The 19,022-nt window shown below is 40.5% G+C and overlaps 1 protein-coding gene across 5 annotated transcripts in view; it reads right to left on the reverse strand.

Moving 5' to 3' along the window:
* The window catches only part of RAPGEF2 (Rap guanine nucleotide exchange factor 2), a 195,604-nt gene that overhangs the window by 122,038 nt on the left and 54,544 nt on the right, over positions 1-19,022 (reverse strand). For all 5 annotated transcript variants that reach the window (XM_061475731.1, XM_061475722.1, XM_061475706.1 and 2 more), the window contains exons 2-3: positions 13,543-13,613; positions 9,973-10,029 (exon numbers count right to left, since the gene is read on the reverse strand). In XM_061475731.1, the coding sequence (XP_061331715.1) occupies positions 9,973-10,029; positions 13,543-13,613 (128 nt within the window). The remainder of the gene's footprint in view (positions 1-9,972; positions 10,030-13,542; positions 13,614-19,022) is intronic.

Consider the following 19,022-nt stretch of genomic DNA (forward strand, 5'->3'; position numbering starts at 1 on the left):
CACGGATCACTGACACAAGAGGAATTAAAGATGTCTGCACGTCTACAGGGATTATGATATAATAGGCATCACAGACACATGGTGGGATGGCTCCTGTGACTGGGGTGTTGGAACGGAAGGTTACAGGCTCTTTAGAAAAGACAGGCCTGGCAGACAGGAAGGAGGAGTTGCTATTTATGTTAGGGATAGGCTGGAGACAGGTGAGCAGTCCACAGAGAGTTTGTGGGTCAGGGTTAAAGGGAATATAGCTATGGGAGACATTACTGTGGGGATCTGTTACAGACCGCCTGATCAAGAGGAATCTGTCCATGAAGCACTCTACAGACAGACAGGAAAAGCCTCACGCTCACAGGCCCTTGTTCTCATGGGGGACTTCAACCACCCTGACATCTGTTGGAAGGACGGTACGGCCCGGCACAAGCAATCCAGGAGGTTCCTCGATTGCGTAGAAGACAACTTCCTTCTGCAAGTAATAGAGGAGCCGACTAGGAGAGGTGCCATGCTTGACCTCGTGCTCACCAACAGGGATGGGCTTGTTGGAAATGTGATGCTCCAGGGCAGCCTTGGATGCAGTGATCATGAGATGGTTGGATTTGAGATCCTCAGGACAGTGAGAAGAGCGTGCAGCAAGCTCACTGCCCTGGACTTCAAGAGAGCAGACTTTGGCCTCTTCAGGAACCTGGTTACTAAGGTTCCATGGGATACAGCGGCAGAGGGCAGGGGGGCCCAAGACTGTTGGTTGATATTCAAGGATCACCTGCTGCAAGCTCAGGAGTGTTGAATCCCAACCAGAAGGAAGTGCAGCAGGAGGGCCAGGAGACCTCCTTGGATGGATAAGGAGCTCCTGAGGAAAATTCAGTTGAAAAACGAGGCTTATAAAAGGTGGAAGCAAGGACAGGCGGCCTGGGAAGAGTACAGGGATGTTGTCCGGGAAGCTAGGGACCAGGTTAGGAAAGCTAAGGCCCAGTTAGAATTAAACTTGGTTAAGGATATTAAGGGTAACAGGAAGGGATTCTACAGGTACACAGCAAATAAAAAACAGACTAGGGAGAACATAGGCCGCCTCTGGAAGCTATCAGTAGAACTGGCTACCCTGGATTTGGAGAAGGCTGAGGTTCTGAATGACTTCTTTGCCTCAGTCTTTACTGGCAAAGGCTCTGACCAAACCACCCAAGTCTTAGAAGGCAGATGCAGCGACTGTGAGAATGAAGACCTTGGGCCCACTGCAGGAGAGGATCTGGTTTGAGACCATCTTAAAAATCTGAATGTGCACAAGTCCATGGGTCCTGATGAAATCCATCCGTGGATCCTGAAGGAGCTGGTGAATGAAGTTGCAAAGCTGCTGGCCATCATATTTCAAAAATCATGGCAGTCAGGTGAAGTTCCCGACAACTGGAAAAAGGGAAATATAACCCCCATTTTCAAGAAGGGGAAATGGATGACCCAGGGAATTACAGACCAGTCAGTCTCACCTCTGTGCCTGGCAAAATCTTGGAGCAGATTCTCCTGGAAAGGATGCTAAGGAACATGAAAATCAACAAGGTGCTTGGTGACAGCCAGCATGGCTTCACTAAGGGGAAATCCTGCCTGACCAATTTGGTGGCCTTCTATGATGGGGCTACAGACCTGATGGACAGGGGTAGAGCAGCTGATGTCATCTACCTGGACTTGTGCAAAGCGTTCAACACTGTCCCACATGACATCCTTGTCTCTAAATTGGAGAGACATCAATTTGATGGATGGACCACTCAGTGGATAAAGAACTGGCTGAACAGCCGCACACAAGAGTTGTGGTCAATGGCTCAATGTCCGGCTGGAGACCAGTAACGAGTGGTGTCCCTCAGGGATCGGTGTTGGGACCGGTCTTGTTTAACTCGGTGTTGGGACCGGTCTTGTTCAACATCTTCGTCGCTGACATGGACAGTGGGATTGAGTGCGCCCTCAGCAAGTATGCTGATGACACCAAGCTGTGTGGTTCGGTTGATACCCTGGAGGGAAGGAATGCCATCCAGAGGGACCTTGACACACTTGTGAGGTGGGCTGATGCCAACCTCATGAAGCTTAACCATGACAAGTGCAAGGTCCTACACCTGGGTCGGAGCAATCCCAGGCACAGCCACAGGTTTGGTAAAGAAGAGATTCAGAGCAGCCCTGTGGAGAAGGACTTGGGGGTGTTGGTTGATGAGAAAATGAACATGAGACGGCAGTGTGCTCTTGCAGCCCAGAAAGCCAACCGTATCCTGGGCTGCATTAAAAGGAGCGTGACCAGCAGGTCGAAGGAGGTGATCCTGCCCCTTTGCTCTTGTGAGACCTCACCTGGAGTATTGTGTGCAGTTCTGGTGTCCTCAACATAAAAAGGACATGGAACTGTTGGAACAAGTCCAGAGAAGGGCCACGAGGATGATCAGGGGACTGGAGCACCTCCTGTATGAAGACAGGCTGAGGAAGTTGGGGCTGTTTAGCCTGGAGAAGAGAAGGCTGCATGGAGACCTCATAGCAGCCTTCCAGTATCTGAAGGGAGCCTATAGGGACGCTGGGGAAGGATTGTTCATTAGGGACTGTAGTGACAGGACAAGGGGTAACAGGTTAAAACTTAAACAGGGGAAGTTTAGATTGGATATAAGGAGGAAATTCTTTCCTGTTAGGGTGGTGAGGCACTGGAATAGGTTGCTCAGGGAGGCTGTGAATGCTCCATCCATGGCAGTGTTCAAGACCAGGCTGGACAAGGCCTTGGGTGAGATGGTTTAGTGTGAAGTTTCCCTGCCCATGGCAGGGGGGTTGGAACTAGATGACCTTAAGGTCCTTTCCAACCCTAACTATTCTATGATTCTATGACACTATTAAGAATCTCTGATTCAGTGTCTGCTTATATAGAGCTGTCTGCCAAATCCTTCAATGTATTTGTTTTAATGATACACATTGCTTAAGAAACTCCCCATGGAACATGTACCCACAACACAACATAGGAATTCAGATTTCTGATCTACTGCAGCGCAGAACTGGCAGTACCCCAACACTAGAGTGGCAACTGTCCAACTATCAGAAGGTGGAATACACCCTTAGGAATACTTTAAGACAAAAAAAAAAACAAACAAAAAACAAAACAAAACAAACAAAAAACCAGCCCTAATGCAGCAGGTCTTTGCATTATTAAATATACTGCTGCATGACTTCCACAAAAACCTATGGATGCACAAGCAGAATGAATATATATTGCCTGAAGAGGTCTACCTGACAATCTGGATTCTGACCCAGAGAGAAAATAGAATCATTTAGGTTGGAAGAGACCTTTAAGATCATCAAGTCCTACCAGGTGTCTGTAAGAAAGATGGGGAAAGACTTCCACAGGGCCTATTACAACAGAATAAGAGCTGATGGTTTTAGACTAAGAGGGGAGATTCAGGCTGCATGTGAGGAAAAAATTCTTTACAATGAGGGTGCTAAAACACTGGCACAGTTTGCCCAGGGAGGTGATGGATGCTCCATCCCTGGAGACACTCAGGGCCAGGCTGGATGTTGTTCTGGGCAACCTTATCTAGATGAAGATGTCCCTGCTCATTGCAGGGGGTTAGACTAAATGACCTTTGAAGGTCCCTTCCGACCCAAACTTTTCTAAGATGATCTGCTTCATAATCCTGCCCAGCAGTGAGGTCAGCCTCGCTGATAGTTCTTATGGGCTCTGGCTCTTCTAATTTTTCTCCCTGCATAATTCCATGACACCCCTGTAGTCCTCTTAAGTGGCCTGCCCCTTCTTCTAAAGGTCATAAACTCTTTTCTTTCCTGAGTTCCAGCCAAAGCTCTCTGTTCAGCCAGGCCAGTTACCTCACCCCTGGCTCATCTTTTGGCATATGGGGATGATGTGCTCCCTGTGCCTTTAAAATTCTCTTCTTCAAGAATGTTCAGCCTTCCTGGACTCCTTTGCCCTTCAGGACTGCCTCCCAAGGGACTCTGTCAAACAGGCTCCTAAACAGGCTAAAGTCTGCCCTACACAAGTCCAAGGTAGCAGTGCTGTTGACCTCCCTCCTTACTTTTCTGAGAATCAGAAATTCTACCATTTCATGATCACTGTTCCAAGACAGCCTCCAACCATCAGATCACCCTCAAGTTCTTCTCTGTTCACAAACAGCAGGCCCAGCACATACCTTCCCTAGTCAACTCACTCACCAGCTGTGTTAGGAAGTATCTTACACACACACCACAAACCTCCTGGACTGTTTTCTCTCTGTTGTATTGTATTTCCAGATGCTTCCAGCAGACATGTTCAGAATTTACTGTGTATTCAGAGCATTTCCATTAATTTTCAGTGTCTCAGATTTCTATAAGACCAAGGAAGCAATCTTTTATAAGGGCTCTCTGAAATCAAAAGCATCCAGTAAACAAGGACAGTAAATATAAAAATGTGACCCAAATCTCCACAAACAGATGTATTCTGTCTAAAACACAGAAATTCTGATTGAAAGTATTAAAGCACACAAGAGAATAATTTTACTGATAACTCCGAACATCACTAGTGGAAACATCAGCTTGATCTTCAGACACTCTTATATCAATTCCTTTCTGTAGTGTTTTAGGTTTTAAGTTTTACGTCTATAAGATACAAACATATATACCTATAGATCGCATATATTGTATCCATATCGAATAACTTGTTTTTATGATACCACCATCATAGAACTTCTTGAGCACATACAGAACATAAAAGCACTTCTTCACAACACAAATGTATGCATCATAAGACAAATTTCAGCGAAGTGGTCTCAGCAGAGCCGAAGAAGAATCTTTTAGCTCATTTTTGCCACATTTCATTGCACAGTTAAACCAGGCGATGCAGAAATGTGCAGCAACTTTGGCATCACTATTTGTTGTTTTGTATGAACTGCTCCTATCTTCCTACGGGTGTTCAGGGCAATATTCTACTGTGAAAGAACACTGAATTCACTAAATGTCATATTTATTATAGGACTTAAAGTTTGACCCTTAGATACCCATTCTTAAAGACTACTCATAGATAGATCTACTTCTCACCTGTCCTTGTGCAGAACTACTGTACATTAATTGCATAGACCTGAAGCTGCAAATAAAACTACAGCTTAGTCATAGACACACCCAGATGCTTTACAGCTACATCCAAAATGCCTACTTGACTTTGTATAATACACAATATCTGCACTTATGAGAGCACATCTCCTTCCTGGAAAGAGCATCCTCCTGAGGAAGCTCTGCAAGGACCCTGCCAATCGCTGTCCCAGGCCCACTTCCCCAGTGCCTTTAGGTAATCCTTTAATGCAAAATGTCCCAAAGCTATGCAAAGCTGATGCCCTCCAGCATTTTTCAGACATTCTACTCTAGCTCACAAAAGGCACTAACATTTTCATCTAGGAGAACTGTAAGCATCTGAGTAGCACCCAAAAAGTCATATTCCCTTATTTCCTTTCCAGATTTCGCTTCAGGCTTTGACAGCTGGGACAAGCCAGCTCTGGAGCAGGCCACATGGATAGCCCAAACCAAATGGGTTTGGGTCTTGTGATTTGCTATGGCGATGTAATTCAGAAACCTTGGCTAAGACTGAATAGTGATATTACAGCTACGAGGCCCAAGAATTTAGTTCTAAACTTGGACACATAAAAGAAGACCAGCTGAAATTATCTATCTTTATCCTTTTTACAGCCTTCTCCACTTCTCATCACCTATTCTCTCCTCACCACCCATCCCCATACAAGCACTACAGTCTTAACACGGGTGGAAGTTTTTCATCAGATTGTATGACAAGCAGGGAATGGGGAAAAAAGGCAAAACAAAACATAATTGTACAAATACATCTATTTGTTACACATCCTGCCTATCATAGCCAGTAATTTGGAAACTACAGGTATTACGATTTCTCAATTCAGCTGTGGACATTCTCTGTAGGAATAAATCTTATTTTACACTGAACTTTTTCCTCTCCAATCTCCAGTTTATATGTACAACTTTTTTTTTTTTTAAATACAGTCCTCTGAAAGCACTGAATTTCATTAAAGCACTGAACACTGTGCAACTGAATGAAATAAAAGCACACAAACATGTTGATGTTAGACAAGAGCTTTTTCCAGCCATAGACACTAACACTACGATTCACTTCAAGATGTCCAAGAGATAACTAATTATTCTTTAAACACTTGTCCTTTTCTAAGAATCAATGCAATCAAAACGAGTTACAGTGCTACAGATTGAGAAATTTATTACTGGTAAGAGCTTAAATCCAAAATACACATCTTGCAATCTTCTCATTAAGAACATGTGGGAGGTAGAACTATATATCCTATCAGGCTTTTATTAGAAGGAACTCCAAAATCTAAACCACACTTTACTTCACAATAACCTGAGTTGGAGTTTGCTTTGTCTTAAAAAAAACAAAACAAAACAAAAAACACAAAAAAAAAGAAAACCACCAAAAAAAAAAACCACACAAAAAAACTATGTTATAAACAACAACGAAGTTGGTTCCAGGTTCAGCTGCTCAGAAACTAAAAGGAATGCAGTCACAAAAACATGTTGTGCTACATCATGGCATTCAGAAACACATGAAACTTTATTACCGAATTACTCTGGACAGCAGGTCATCAAAACCTAAAATTTTTAATGCCAAATCCAGTATCTTTAGAAAAGAAAGTAAGAGAAGCTTAAGGACATACAAGACTTTCTTACAGAAATAGTAAGACAAACACCACTGATGCACAGAGACAGGAATCACATACAGCCCCTGCATGACAGTGTAAGAGAAAAAAGGGGGTGCTTCTTTTAAAGGAGGCATATTCATTTTATTAGATGCAAAATGTTTAGTGCTAAAGATTCCTCTCTGCCATCATAGCAAACATTTCAATTTTGATCTGAAAAATTTTGTCCAACTCTCAAGAGGTATACGCACTCTCTACAAATCTGCTAAAACTTTGGTTTCCAAAGAAAATGCTAATTAGAAACTTACTGTTGGAAATGTCAACAATTACTATTATGCAGATATGAAAAAATTACCGTATTTCTTCTTTGGACCACTGATTATACATATATATGTATGCACATATTGATTGATTAATGGCTTGGCTTCGCGAGCAAAGATTTGGCAAGGGCTTTAACCACGCTTACTGCAAGCACGATGACCAAGGGCAAGTGGGATACGCAAATCTGGTTGGAAAAAAGGGTGCTTCAGCAATCAGGAAGTGTCCGACCAGGACCTTCATCTCCTGCACAATCTCGAGCTACCCATGTGCTGGTCCGCCCGCATGCAAGGTTGGATCTGCAGCTTCTCATGCACCTTGTCACCTACCGTTTAGATCCTTACCCATCCATACAGACAGGTGAGAGTGAGCCCTTCCAGCCAGCCCAGTGGACTTCTTAGGTGAGGCGCAGCTTGCGCAGAACTGGCCCCACCCTTTACACCTGAGGTTTAACTGAACATATATATATCTCAAGCGACTGAACTAAGTATTTTTTTAAATGGTATCTTTAAATAGATTTGAATAAAAGGTAGCAGGTAAAAAAAAAATAAAATCAAATAAAATATCAGGTATGTGTGTCAAGTAAAACTCAATTCAGAAATTTTTCCAGGCAGATTTTAATACCTGTTATCATTAACTTCACATCAAATTAAAGTAGTATGACGACTGGCAAATGAAGAATAACTCAAGCTGAACTGCCACTTTTAATAACCCAGTTTCCATTTAAACAGTGAGATGGCCGTAGGGTTTGAGAATTTGTCACTACCATGTACACCCGCTGATAGTAAAGTAAAGGCAGATGAGATGAGCTCATTTTAAACAACGTGCTCTATTTATTTTATCCCTTTGGTCATAAAAAAAAATCCATAGAGATATTATGAAAATTAAAAACTCCTTTTAAAAAATAGAAGAAAAAAAAACACTGTGTCTGTACAGAGCACAGATAATTCTTTTCAGCATTTCATACATGCATTAGAAAATCAGCTTTTTATAAGTACAGCTGACAGGGCAGATATGCACAAAATTTTCACAATGAAAAAGTTTTGATCAAATAAACAGCATCTATGTTAGTTTTTATGTTAGTACATAGGGATGAAGTTTTAGCTTATCCACATTGAGACATTAAGTTCTGCCACAGGGATGACAGGACAGGTCAATTAACAGCTTCAACAGTTGCAGCTATTTTAATAGATTTTTCTATTGAACACAAGATTAGCACCCAATTTCAGATTTCAAGGAAAGTCATGGGGGGGGGAGAAAAGGAAAAGTTGTAACTTAGAGACCAAATGTAATGCTTTTTAACACCTTAGCGTTCATGATTAAAATAAGAGATTCAAGTGATAAATGCTGCATGTTCAATAAAAAAAACCACTAAGTTGTATGCTATAAGTTTATTTCCTATAGCTCATAACAGAGTGGATTGATTCTAAACTATCATACTGCTTATCTCCTGTAGCGCTCAAAGAATTTTTCCAGTGTGTGTACTATAAAACTGGAATTCTAGGGTTTTTTTAGGGAAATACATCTTCACACATGTTGAATTTGTGAGACAAAACAAAGGATTCCTCCAAGTTCATTATCCTAAGAAAATAGAACAATGAAATTAGGCTCCAGGTTCCATGGGATTTTCTTACCAAGTAGATCTCAAATTTTTTATTAGAATAAAATGTAAAGCTGTAACTCAAGAGTAACAGAACATATATTTCTGGCTTCAACATACTGGTTTTTTTTTTTAACTCAATGTCAACTTTCAGGTTTAGTCCATTAAACATTAAATCAGAAATGTGAAATGCTAGAACAAGCACATTTTGCATTAGCATCAATATCCAGAAACTGCTAAACTGCCCATTAAATATACTGAATAAATCATGGGGAAAAAAATGTCAAGAAGTGAGTAAATAGGAATGACAGGCAAACAACCAAAGTGAAGATGAAGTCACATGAAAGGAGTGACAAAGGAAATCAGTGCAAAAGAATTGCAAAAAGCACTTCAAGTTAACCCAGATTTCACAATTTTCTATTAGTGCATTTTATTTCCTGGCAACTTTTGCCTGCCTTGAGTATATGCACAACTAGCAGCCTTGATCCTTTCAGCATGTAATTTAAATTAAGTCAAGAGTTAGAATAAGCCAAGATACCAGGTTTAAACAAAAATTCTAGTACACATAATGGACACAAATCACCTGCTTAGAAAAGGACAAACCAGCACAATTGTCACTAGCAAATTAGTCTGCAAAATGAGCGAATATTACATTGGTCTAAATGAATTTATCTATAGATTTTGACCCTGTACAATTTCCATACATGAATGATTACTGGGTTTCATTAGAGATTAGTTTCACTTTGCTGAATGGTCAAGGTTTAGCATTAAAATTTGTTCAATCACACCTTCCTTCTGATGTCAGTGTAGGAAAAAATACACATGTATAAAAGAAGGCACACAGGTGCATTCTTTGTACAATTAAATGTTCAAATAATGCCAGATAACACAGACAAACCTGCATGACTAGGGGCAGTAAGTGAAAGTCTGATTAACCTTTTGTTTCAGTAAGTGGCTTTCATAAATGCAGCAATTGCAGTCCTCAGATCTCTACTGTAAATCTGGGCTGACATTAGATCCCATCCCTGTTAATTATAAGCCATGTTAGATATGTCAATTTGGCACTTCTGGCACGAAAAGCTGGTCGCTACTAGTTTGACAAAATTGAAGCGAGACTAAATGACAACATATTCTAATGAGAAGACATCCCATGTACTATAATTCTATATAGGCTCACTGGTTAAAAAAATTAACACAACACACATCACCAAGAAAGAGTCACTCCTAGCTCCCTTCTCTGGCACCAGCAAATTTCTGCACTGACAGTGAAAACAAAGTGGTTCGTTTATGTTTACAACTGTGAGCTGGGTGAGAGAGTTGGCATTAAACACTGTCCTTAGCACAGCTGAAATGAATTAATCCTTTGAACATTATACAAAAGGAAGCAAAAATACTTACTAGTATAGAACTTCATTTGCTTCATGCCTTTCATATCTAACAGTTTCACACATCAGTCTGAAAGAGAAGAAAAGAAGTCATTTTTAATTATGATTCCTGTAAGTGTCACAAAGACTTCACTTTCTGAAGTTGGTCAGCATTTCCATCATGCCTCCAGCTCTTGAAGGAACTAACCACCAATTTAAAGCTAAGCTGACTTTTAACTTAAGAGAACAAATCATTAAATCTAAGCATTTAATTTATTAGGTCATCCAAGATCAGATTTGTTTTAAGACTCTAGATGTAATTGCTCCCATAAAAAAAAAAAAAGTCTGGAAAATAGGTAAAGTGATAATGGTCTCATTTTATAAAGTGATCTGACAAAATTCAGTTGCTGTATAAGGAAACTATTCAGAATTTTAGAAAATGGATGGAAATCTATGATATGTGACACTAATCAGATATAATAGGATATAAAAACTGCTCCCTTTTTCAAGTCAGATAAATCTGACTATTTATCAATAAGATGAAACAAGGTATTATGTTGCAAGGTAAACTGATGCTTCTCATTTTGCAAAAATTCAGCAACTTAAAAAGTTTCCATGAGATTTTAATGCTGAAACCCCAGAGGGTTCAAAGCGGAGAGAATTTCCTGCAGGAAAATCCTCTGTCTACAGGGGAGGATTAAAGAACTTTTGCATTCATGGTCTGCCTGAAAAATGTGCCATAACAGACAGCAACTATAACAGAACTTACCAATATTAGGAAATACATGTTACTTTGGGACAAAAAAAAAAAAAAAAAAATCAACATGCCATTTCTGTCTACTAAGGAAATGGAGCCTGTAAATTGCTGGGGAAGACGGGTGGGAAGGAAACAACACCCCCCCACCCCCCACCCCCCCCCCGCTTCCCTTGGACTTTCTCTGGCTCTAAAACAGGCTGCAAACATCAAGGCTATTTGACAGTCAGACAGAGATTTGCCTCAGAGGCTCATGTGAACATTCAAATGAGGAATTGTATTTAAATTTGGGAAAGAAGTTCTCATTCCTCACAGGATCAATCATCAGAACCTCAGCACACCAATGAATAGTTGCCTGCAATGATATTCTAAGCAGACAAATGTGCTCAAGAATTCCTGCTCAGGCAAAAATCCCAAAAACGTTTATCTGAGGCCTGGAAGAGTTGGTCTGGGTTTGATGCGACTTTTAAAAGGCTTCTTACTGCTATCTCTCATCATTTCCTAGATCATGCATTTCAATAGCCAAGAGGCTCCAATAAAAGTTACCTTAGCACTCATTTGTTTCATGATTTTGCTTATTAATTCAGCCCAAGTAATAATGTTTTTTCTGTCTAGAAGTGGCAGGCTTATTTGATTTAAAAAAACCTACCATGGCCTTTCCCCTGTCTCCGTATTTTAGATCTACTCTTTAGACTATCTGTGAGATCCTTTCTTATAGGCAATGTCTATACTGTATGTAATTATGTATTATGATTTGTAGATCAATTTCACTTAATGAAACATCTTGCATCCTGGCACAGCAAAAAAAACTTTCTGAACCACAGAATCTTTTCTTATTCAGACACTGGTCCCCGCCATAAAATCAGGTCTTGACAAAATTCTTTACAGACACCAAAAGCTACTGCCTACTTCCACCTCCTGGATTCTCATCATCTCTCTCTGATCCTGCATTTTGAGACAGAACGGGGGATGGTCATGACGTTACTGGTGAGACAATAGCAGAAGAAAAGTCACTGCTAGAAGTAAGATTTAAAAATCAAAATGCTGCTGAAGGCCAGTTTGTGCTCTGCTGGTCTGAAACGATACTGGGCAATAGGCCATGTAAGAGTAGGAGTTACAGGAAACAGAGTCACTTTAACAAGCAAGTTTTGTCCCCCTCGAATCCAGAATGAAGGAAGTACATTCTTGATAAAGTCATGCAAGTTGACCACTGACACTGCCCCAGTTTGGTCCCATTATGAGGGCAGTAATAGGGGAGAAAATTCCTCTTACAGAATGTAGCCAAGTGTTTCAATTCTTGTGTTAAAAGTTACATATAACAGTGACCAAGTAGTACAAACTAAATTGCTTCCTCAAATACTTGAAAAATTTAATTAGTTCTGGTTAATACTGGTGTCTGATTTTTGCTCAAACATGATCTTTGTCTGCTTCCTAAACAAACCTAATAAATTCAAGATGAGATCATCAGCAAGCTTTAAGTTATTCACTACTAGAGGCTATATTTAATACATTAGTTTTTAGTGCATCTCAGAGGGTTTTGTGGCATCCCACCCCCAAAGGAAATGTTGTATCCTAAAGGGTACTATAAAAGCTGTCTGTCCCACATCTGCTGAGAGCCCAGCCTTTTCCATGTATGGTACTGTAAACAGAAGCTCTCTTCTAGGAATTCACTGTGCTGCGAGAATGAGTTCCACACATTCCTCAGCAAGAACCTCATTCTGCACAGGAAGCCAAGAAGCAAATACCATGCAACCATATGTGCGCACTTTGATCTTTGTAAACAAGCTAACATCAGTTCAACTCCAGCTACGCAAAACTTGATGTGCTAAAAGACTTGCATACAATTGCATGGCACAAAATACTTTAACTGAATGGGATTGTGGCCTCCTTCCAAAGCAAAAGTAATTACAGAAACTCCTTTGAAGTCAACAATTCACATTTCACGTTGCAATGTCTTGAGCACTTTGAGGAAAAATAAAACCTCGCCTTATATTTTCTCCAAATTACAGAATACTGGCTGGGGAATGTGCACTCTGACAGAATGACGAAGCAAGAGATCAGAAATTGGAACCTAAACCAGCATTAGTCAAAGTTCCTTCAGCATCTTCAGATGTGGCAAATGTTGGCAAATTCTAGGATGCAAAATAACAGTAATTCATCCTCTTTCCCTGTAGAGCATACAGGAGATGCACTGGCCTTCTCCTCTACCTGCCAGCCTCACACCAATCTCCCAGTACCCTTAGAAACCTCTGCTGTAGATGTCTACGTGACAACAACTGAAACAGTAACTTAAAAATCAAGCAAACACAAGTCTTTACAAAAAACCAGGAAGTCCATCTGGAAGTTCTTACTTCAATTTATGAAGCATTTCAATTAAACAAAGTGGTGACATTTATTAGTAATCTTTTACTAAGTATCATTTGTATACATAATTTGTCAAAACATCCACATGAAAGCAAATATAAACTGCACAGAAGCTGAATAACAGACCCTGTTCTTGCGATTATTATGTTACATAAACAATTTGGACTATGTATGGACTTTCATTCAGGATTGGAACTTGTACCCTTTATGTAAAGCATTTACTTCTAGCCCAGAAGTTTGGAAAAAAAAAACACATCCACAATAGAAATCAAAAGAAACAAATAAGCATACACATATGCACACATACAAGGACAAAGTCTTAGGACAATAAAGAACGGAAGAATTTGATGCAGTGATAGCCAGCTTTTCAGTTTGAGGTAGCATACACAAGAGTAGTGCATAGTTACCAAAGCTACTGTTCCTTTGATTTGTTAGTGCATTAATATACATATATGTGCGCGTGCATTCAGTGATAAAGTACCATACCTTAGCTGATGCTCCCTCAGATTAGACAAAGCTTCCATTCCATGTAAATAGGAATATACGATCTCCAAATCCTACAAACATAAAGAAAACATTATTAGGATTCTCAATTTGGTACAGGCTGTTAAAATAGTTTCTGCAGAGCATTCAGAGCTCTCCTAATAGGGGCAGCAGAAATATTTGAAATAACACATTTACAAGAGATTAAAGACAAGTTGCAGGAATACCTCTGATTCTACTTTGGAACCTGACATTGAGAAGAATGATGGTATGTCCACATCAGAAAATACAAACATAGAAACCTTTCTGCTTTTGCTGTCATTACATCCAGGAAACAAGCCTGGTCCATAATTCCAGTGAGCTACTTTGCAACTACCACTGTCCTGCTTCTCAATGCCAACATACCCAAAAACCTTATTTTATAAAGCAAACTCATAGAAACTTGTCTTTTCATGTTCAGAAGAAAAGAAGTACAAAATAGTCTAACAAAATACCACATTTACATAAACATTTATAAAATTGTATCCTCTTCAAATAGAAGGTAAACCACAAGCTTCACCAAGAAGAAAAGTTGGCATGAACAGAAAATTCTTGGCATGAGATAATAAGAAAATCATAAAGACAATCATGGTTCCATGAAGTGTTACATTCAACCATTGCAAGCTTCCAATATCCACCTCACAAAACAACATTAATAAAGACATGAAAACAACACCCAAGACTAAAACTTCCTAAGATGCGGCTATGGAAACACTAATGTCAGTCTAGAGGCTTTGCTAATGTTATACAGCACTTAAGAGAAAACTTCAGTAGAGCCCACAACTTCTAGAGTGATTCCACTTTTGCTTATGGATTTCATGCTGTTTCATCATCAGTTTTTTAAAACTTGCTAGTTAAGAGACAATGTATTATCCCTAATTCACTGAAAATCAGAGCAGTAGCTTGCAACCAGTAGTCGATGCTGACAAAGTTGAGAATAAGCTAACAGCACTCTCAGTAACAATACCACTCTCATAACCTACAGTAAGATGATGTTTTCACAGTATCACAGTATGTTAGAGATTGGAAGGGACCTCGAAAGATCATCTAGTCCAATCCCCCTGCCGGAGCAGGAACACCTAGATAATGTTACACAGGAATGCGTCCAGGCGGGTTTTGAATGTCTCCAGGGAAGGAGACTCCACAACCTCCCTGGGCAGCCTGTTCCAGTGTTCCGTCACCCTCACTGAGAAGAAGTTTCTTCTCAAGTTTAAGTGGAACCTCTTGTGTTCCAGTTTGTACCCATTACCCCTTGTCCTATCATTGTTTGCCACTGAGTAGAGCCTGGCTCCATCCTCGTGACACTCCCCCTTTATATATTTATAGACACTTATAAGGTCACCCCTCAGTCTCCTCTTCTCCAAGCTATAGAGACCCAGCTCCCTCAGTCTTTCCTCATAAGGGAGATGTTCCACTCCCTTAATCATCTTCGTTGCCCTGCGCTGGACTCTCTCCAGCAGCTCCCTGTCCTTCTTGAACTGAGGGGCCCAGAACTGGACACAATACTCCAGATGCGGTCTCACCAGGGCAGAGTAGAGGGGAAGGAGGACCTCTCTCGACCTACTAACCACCGCCCTTCTAATACACCCCAGGATGCCATTGGCCTTCTTAGCCACAAGGGCACAGTGTTGGCTCATGGTCATCCTGTCGTCCACTAGGACCCCCAGGTCCCTCTCCCCTACACTGCTCTCTAGCAGGTCGTTCCCCAACCTATACTGGAACCTGGGGTTGTTCCTGCCCAGATGCAGGACTCTACACTTTCCCTTGTTATATTTCATCAAGTTACTCCCTGCCCAACTCTCCAGCCTATCCAGGTCTCGCTGGATGGCAGCACAGCCTTCTGGCGTATCAGCCACTCCTCCCAGCTTAGTGTCATCAGCAAACTTGCTGATAGTACACTCAATTCCCTCATCTAAATCATTGATGAATATATTAAATAATACCGGTAATTCATGTTTTCAAGTAATGGAATATATCAAAGCTATAAATTTAAAAAGATTTGGTCATTGGGAAATATTTGCATATATAAAATTGATCATGAAGTACAGAAATACTGTTTTCAGACACAATGAAACGATGCTAGATGTGGTATTTGGGCAAAAATGTTAGGAATGGAGTTGCACAGAGAACTTGAATTTAAGTAAGAAAAATAAAAATAAAATCTAGTTAAATACTGTGCTTGTTTAAATCATGATACAGCTCAGAAAAGATACCAGGAGTTACACTCAATGGTTAAGACTAAATAGGTGTCTTTCATTCAGTATTGAAAAGAACATCTTTCACTTGCACTGAAAAAAAACACAAATACTCAGTTTGAAAAGTAGAAGAAAAGCACAAGCCAAAACACTGATTGCACTTCTATTCTGGTCCTTCTGTGCCCTTGCTCTCTGGAGGCTTTGGTCCTCCTGTGAGGAGCAGAGGACACATCGAGGATAAAAGTAACTATGCATGGTTTGGGATGGAGGGAACTTGCACACAGAAGGCTTAGAAGAGAAAATACAGTAGTTGCTTGCCTTCTGCCCATGCACTCTACATGCACACATCCCCTTTTTTGTTAAATACTAATGAAAGCATGCGAAAGGACTCATCTGCCACAGTCCGTGACCTGCTCATTTGTCACACAGGCTGGGGGTGAGCAGAGGCTCCCAGGAGCAGCATCAGGGAAGATGCACCCCAACAGACCCCATGCACCGCTGCTGCTCACCAGACGTGCCAGACTGTGAGGCACAAGCCATCAGCTGCCATGGGAAGCTGGGTGTGGATCACTGAGGATCAGATCCCTATAGCAGTGGATTACGTGGAAAAGGTCTGGCCACAAGGTACTACTGTAATTCATTTCCAACAAGCAGACAGAAGACTAGGAGAGTAACCTTCTGCCACTAGCTTGCACGGCAGCTTTAGCTGCAGTGAAGGTTTCACAGACGGATGAAGAACCATTAAGGATGCTGGGTTACAGGGATTCACAGACCTAAAAGTGGAAGTGCGTCGTAAAAGGCGCCCATGAACATCTGGTTTCCAAAACCTAGTGACCAACCTTGCAGATGTACAAAGCCATCAAGAACACAGGTTATGAGTGCTCTAGAGAAATGCAGCTGAACTGACACAGAACAGGCAGGACGCATGAAATCACTGAAGGGAGTCATTCTGACCAGTTTCACAAGCAATTGGCAAGGTAACATTAGTGACCACTTCTTAAAAAATAATCTTTATTCAGAATACAAGCATACTTATCAAATACTGGCAAACACAACATTCCACAGGTGTCCACAACAGGAACTGCAGGTAGTGGAGATACTTGAGTTAAAAAAAAAAGCAAAAAATCTTTTAAAGAAAGAAATCCAGAGAGATCTGAAAAAAACAGAAGGTAAGAGAAAAAAAAAATTTTAAAAACCCAAACCAAAGTACAGCTCTGCCACTGCTTCCATCAGGGTTACTGGCTGCACCCACACTGGGATGATAAATTTGAAGACATCTTATCACAGAGAAAATTAAAGTGGGGACTTTGGTTTGCAAAAAAAAAGCAGCAAGAAAACAAGAGCCCAGACAATGGGGTCCTACCAAAACAAAATCATTGCAGCTGATGTGCACTGGCTGTTCCTGAAAAGTGCTGCAGGCCGTTCTTTAAGCCGTATCTTTCGAGAAGGTGTCTAGCAGGGAACAGCACCCCCTAGCATCAAAAGTATGGCACTGAAATGTAAGTAACAACCAGCATTATTCCTTTCAGTTAAATTCTCTGTAACACTGCAATGTACAGAAAACTAGAGTGACAGTCAAAAGAGCTGAATATGTTTTCATACATTGTCAGTAGACAATGCATGCTTCTTGTCAGTCTGTAGCACTGAAGAGCAGGAAAGCGATTTGATGAAAAGTAATCATAGTATCAAGTCATCGTCATTAGGTCACCACTGTGTTCCGTTTATCTCAGGAAAACCTATGCTTTGCTTACTTAACAAGCACTCAATATCAAACATAAGTAGCTTTTTCAATTTCTTAATTACAAGTGAATTAATGGAATGTGAGAGTCCTTCCGAAATATTTGCCCCAAATGTTGTAAAATCCTGAAGATTCCAAATGCTTGAAATGATGGTTTAATGAAAGCTATTTCGCAAAAATAACACACACACATAAAACTAAGGCATGTAAGCTATGACAGTTTGTTAATTTTGATATTCTATCCACTTGACAAAAAGCTACACTTTTGAAATTCTCAGGAAAAGAAGTTTGCCTTTTGAGAAGGATATGGCCTGTCTGTGGGATTTATGCCAGCTAGCTGAGCAAATTCAACCGCATTATGACTTACACAAACATTTCTGCTAGCACGCAGTGTTCCTGAAAGCTGCCTCTAACTAATCCAAGGAGTACATAAAAGCATGCAAGTGATAGCAGCAGTTTGATGGGGTTTTGTACTCAACACGTGGACTCAAATTGCCACAAGGTGGCAGACTGAGACATCAGAACTTCAGAGAGCTATTCTTTAGTTTTTCCCTTTATCCTTTAAAATACAACTTTATAACAGTTTATGAATGTCAAGAGGAACAAAGCTAAACCTCATGCTACAGCTGGTTAAATGTTCTGCTCCGGGAAGGACTATTTATACAAAAGCACAGAGGAACCACCAGCTTCTTGCTTTCTTGTTCTATCCAACTAGCAGAACTTAAAAACCCAATAAATTTACCAAAAGCAATGCAAAGTAGCTGGTCTTGCTACAAGAATCAAGTTCTACCCATAGGCTGTGGCAACAGATTGAAAAAACATCTCAATGGAAACTCCAGAACCAAAAATTAAATGCAAAGCACAAATAATTAGTGCAGGTTTCAAAGCATGTTTTCATTTAAATTAAGGCTAGAAGACTGAAATCTAATCTACGCTTAAATTTGTCCTGCAGCCAGAGTCGTATGCTTGGGTTGCTGTGTATGAAGCAGCCTGAAATTTGTTTAATTCACTGTTATTTCTTAATTTGTTTGTTTCTGTGGTGTCAGCTGCCCCAGTTTAAAGTTTCAACTGTACTTTGAAACAAGATGGAGAGACTCAAGTTTTAACACAGCTCAACTTCAATTAGAGCTGCAGAAACACATAGGTCTGCAACCTTACCTCTGCTCTCCAGTCTAATAAAAGTCTGAGTATTTATGCCCAGACATTGCTATCCATTTCATTTGTGCTTCAAACGTATTTGGCAATGCCAGTTGCACAAACCAGACAAACACAAACCAGAATGTTGGCCTCAAATTCATACTAGCTTAATGAAGAATTTTTTTACTTTAATAAAGTGATAGAAATGTGAAAATTTACTTCTTTGGACTGAAAAAGTTAAGCCTCTAAAAATCGCAGACTTACACTGGTTTCAGTCCTGGTTTGCATTAAGGTGTGAAACTACAGGCCTAATTCAACTATTCATCCTTGCCACAGTTAAAAAGCAAAATGCTGAGCTGAGAAATTCACTGCTC

This window comes from Pezoporus flaviventris, unplaced genomic scaffold (genome assembly GCF_033815535.1).
Source record: "Pezoporus flaviventris isolate CSIRO_AGI_PZ_B2104156 unplaced genomic scaffold, CSIRO_AGI_Pfla_v1 ptg000002l, whole genome shotgun sequence".
Classification (NCBI taxonomy): domain Eukaryota; kingdom Metazoa; phylum Chordata; class Aves; order Psittaciformes; family Psittacidae; genus Pezoporus; species Pezoporus flaviventris.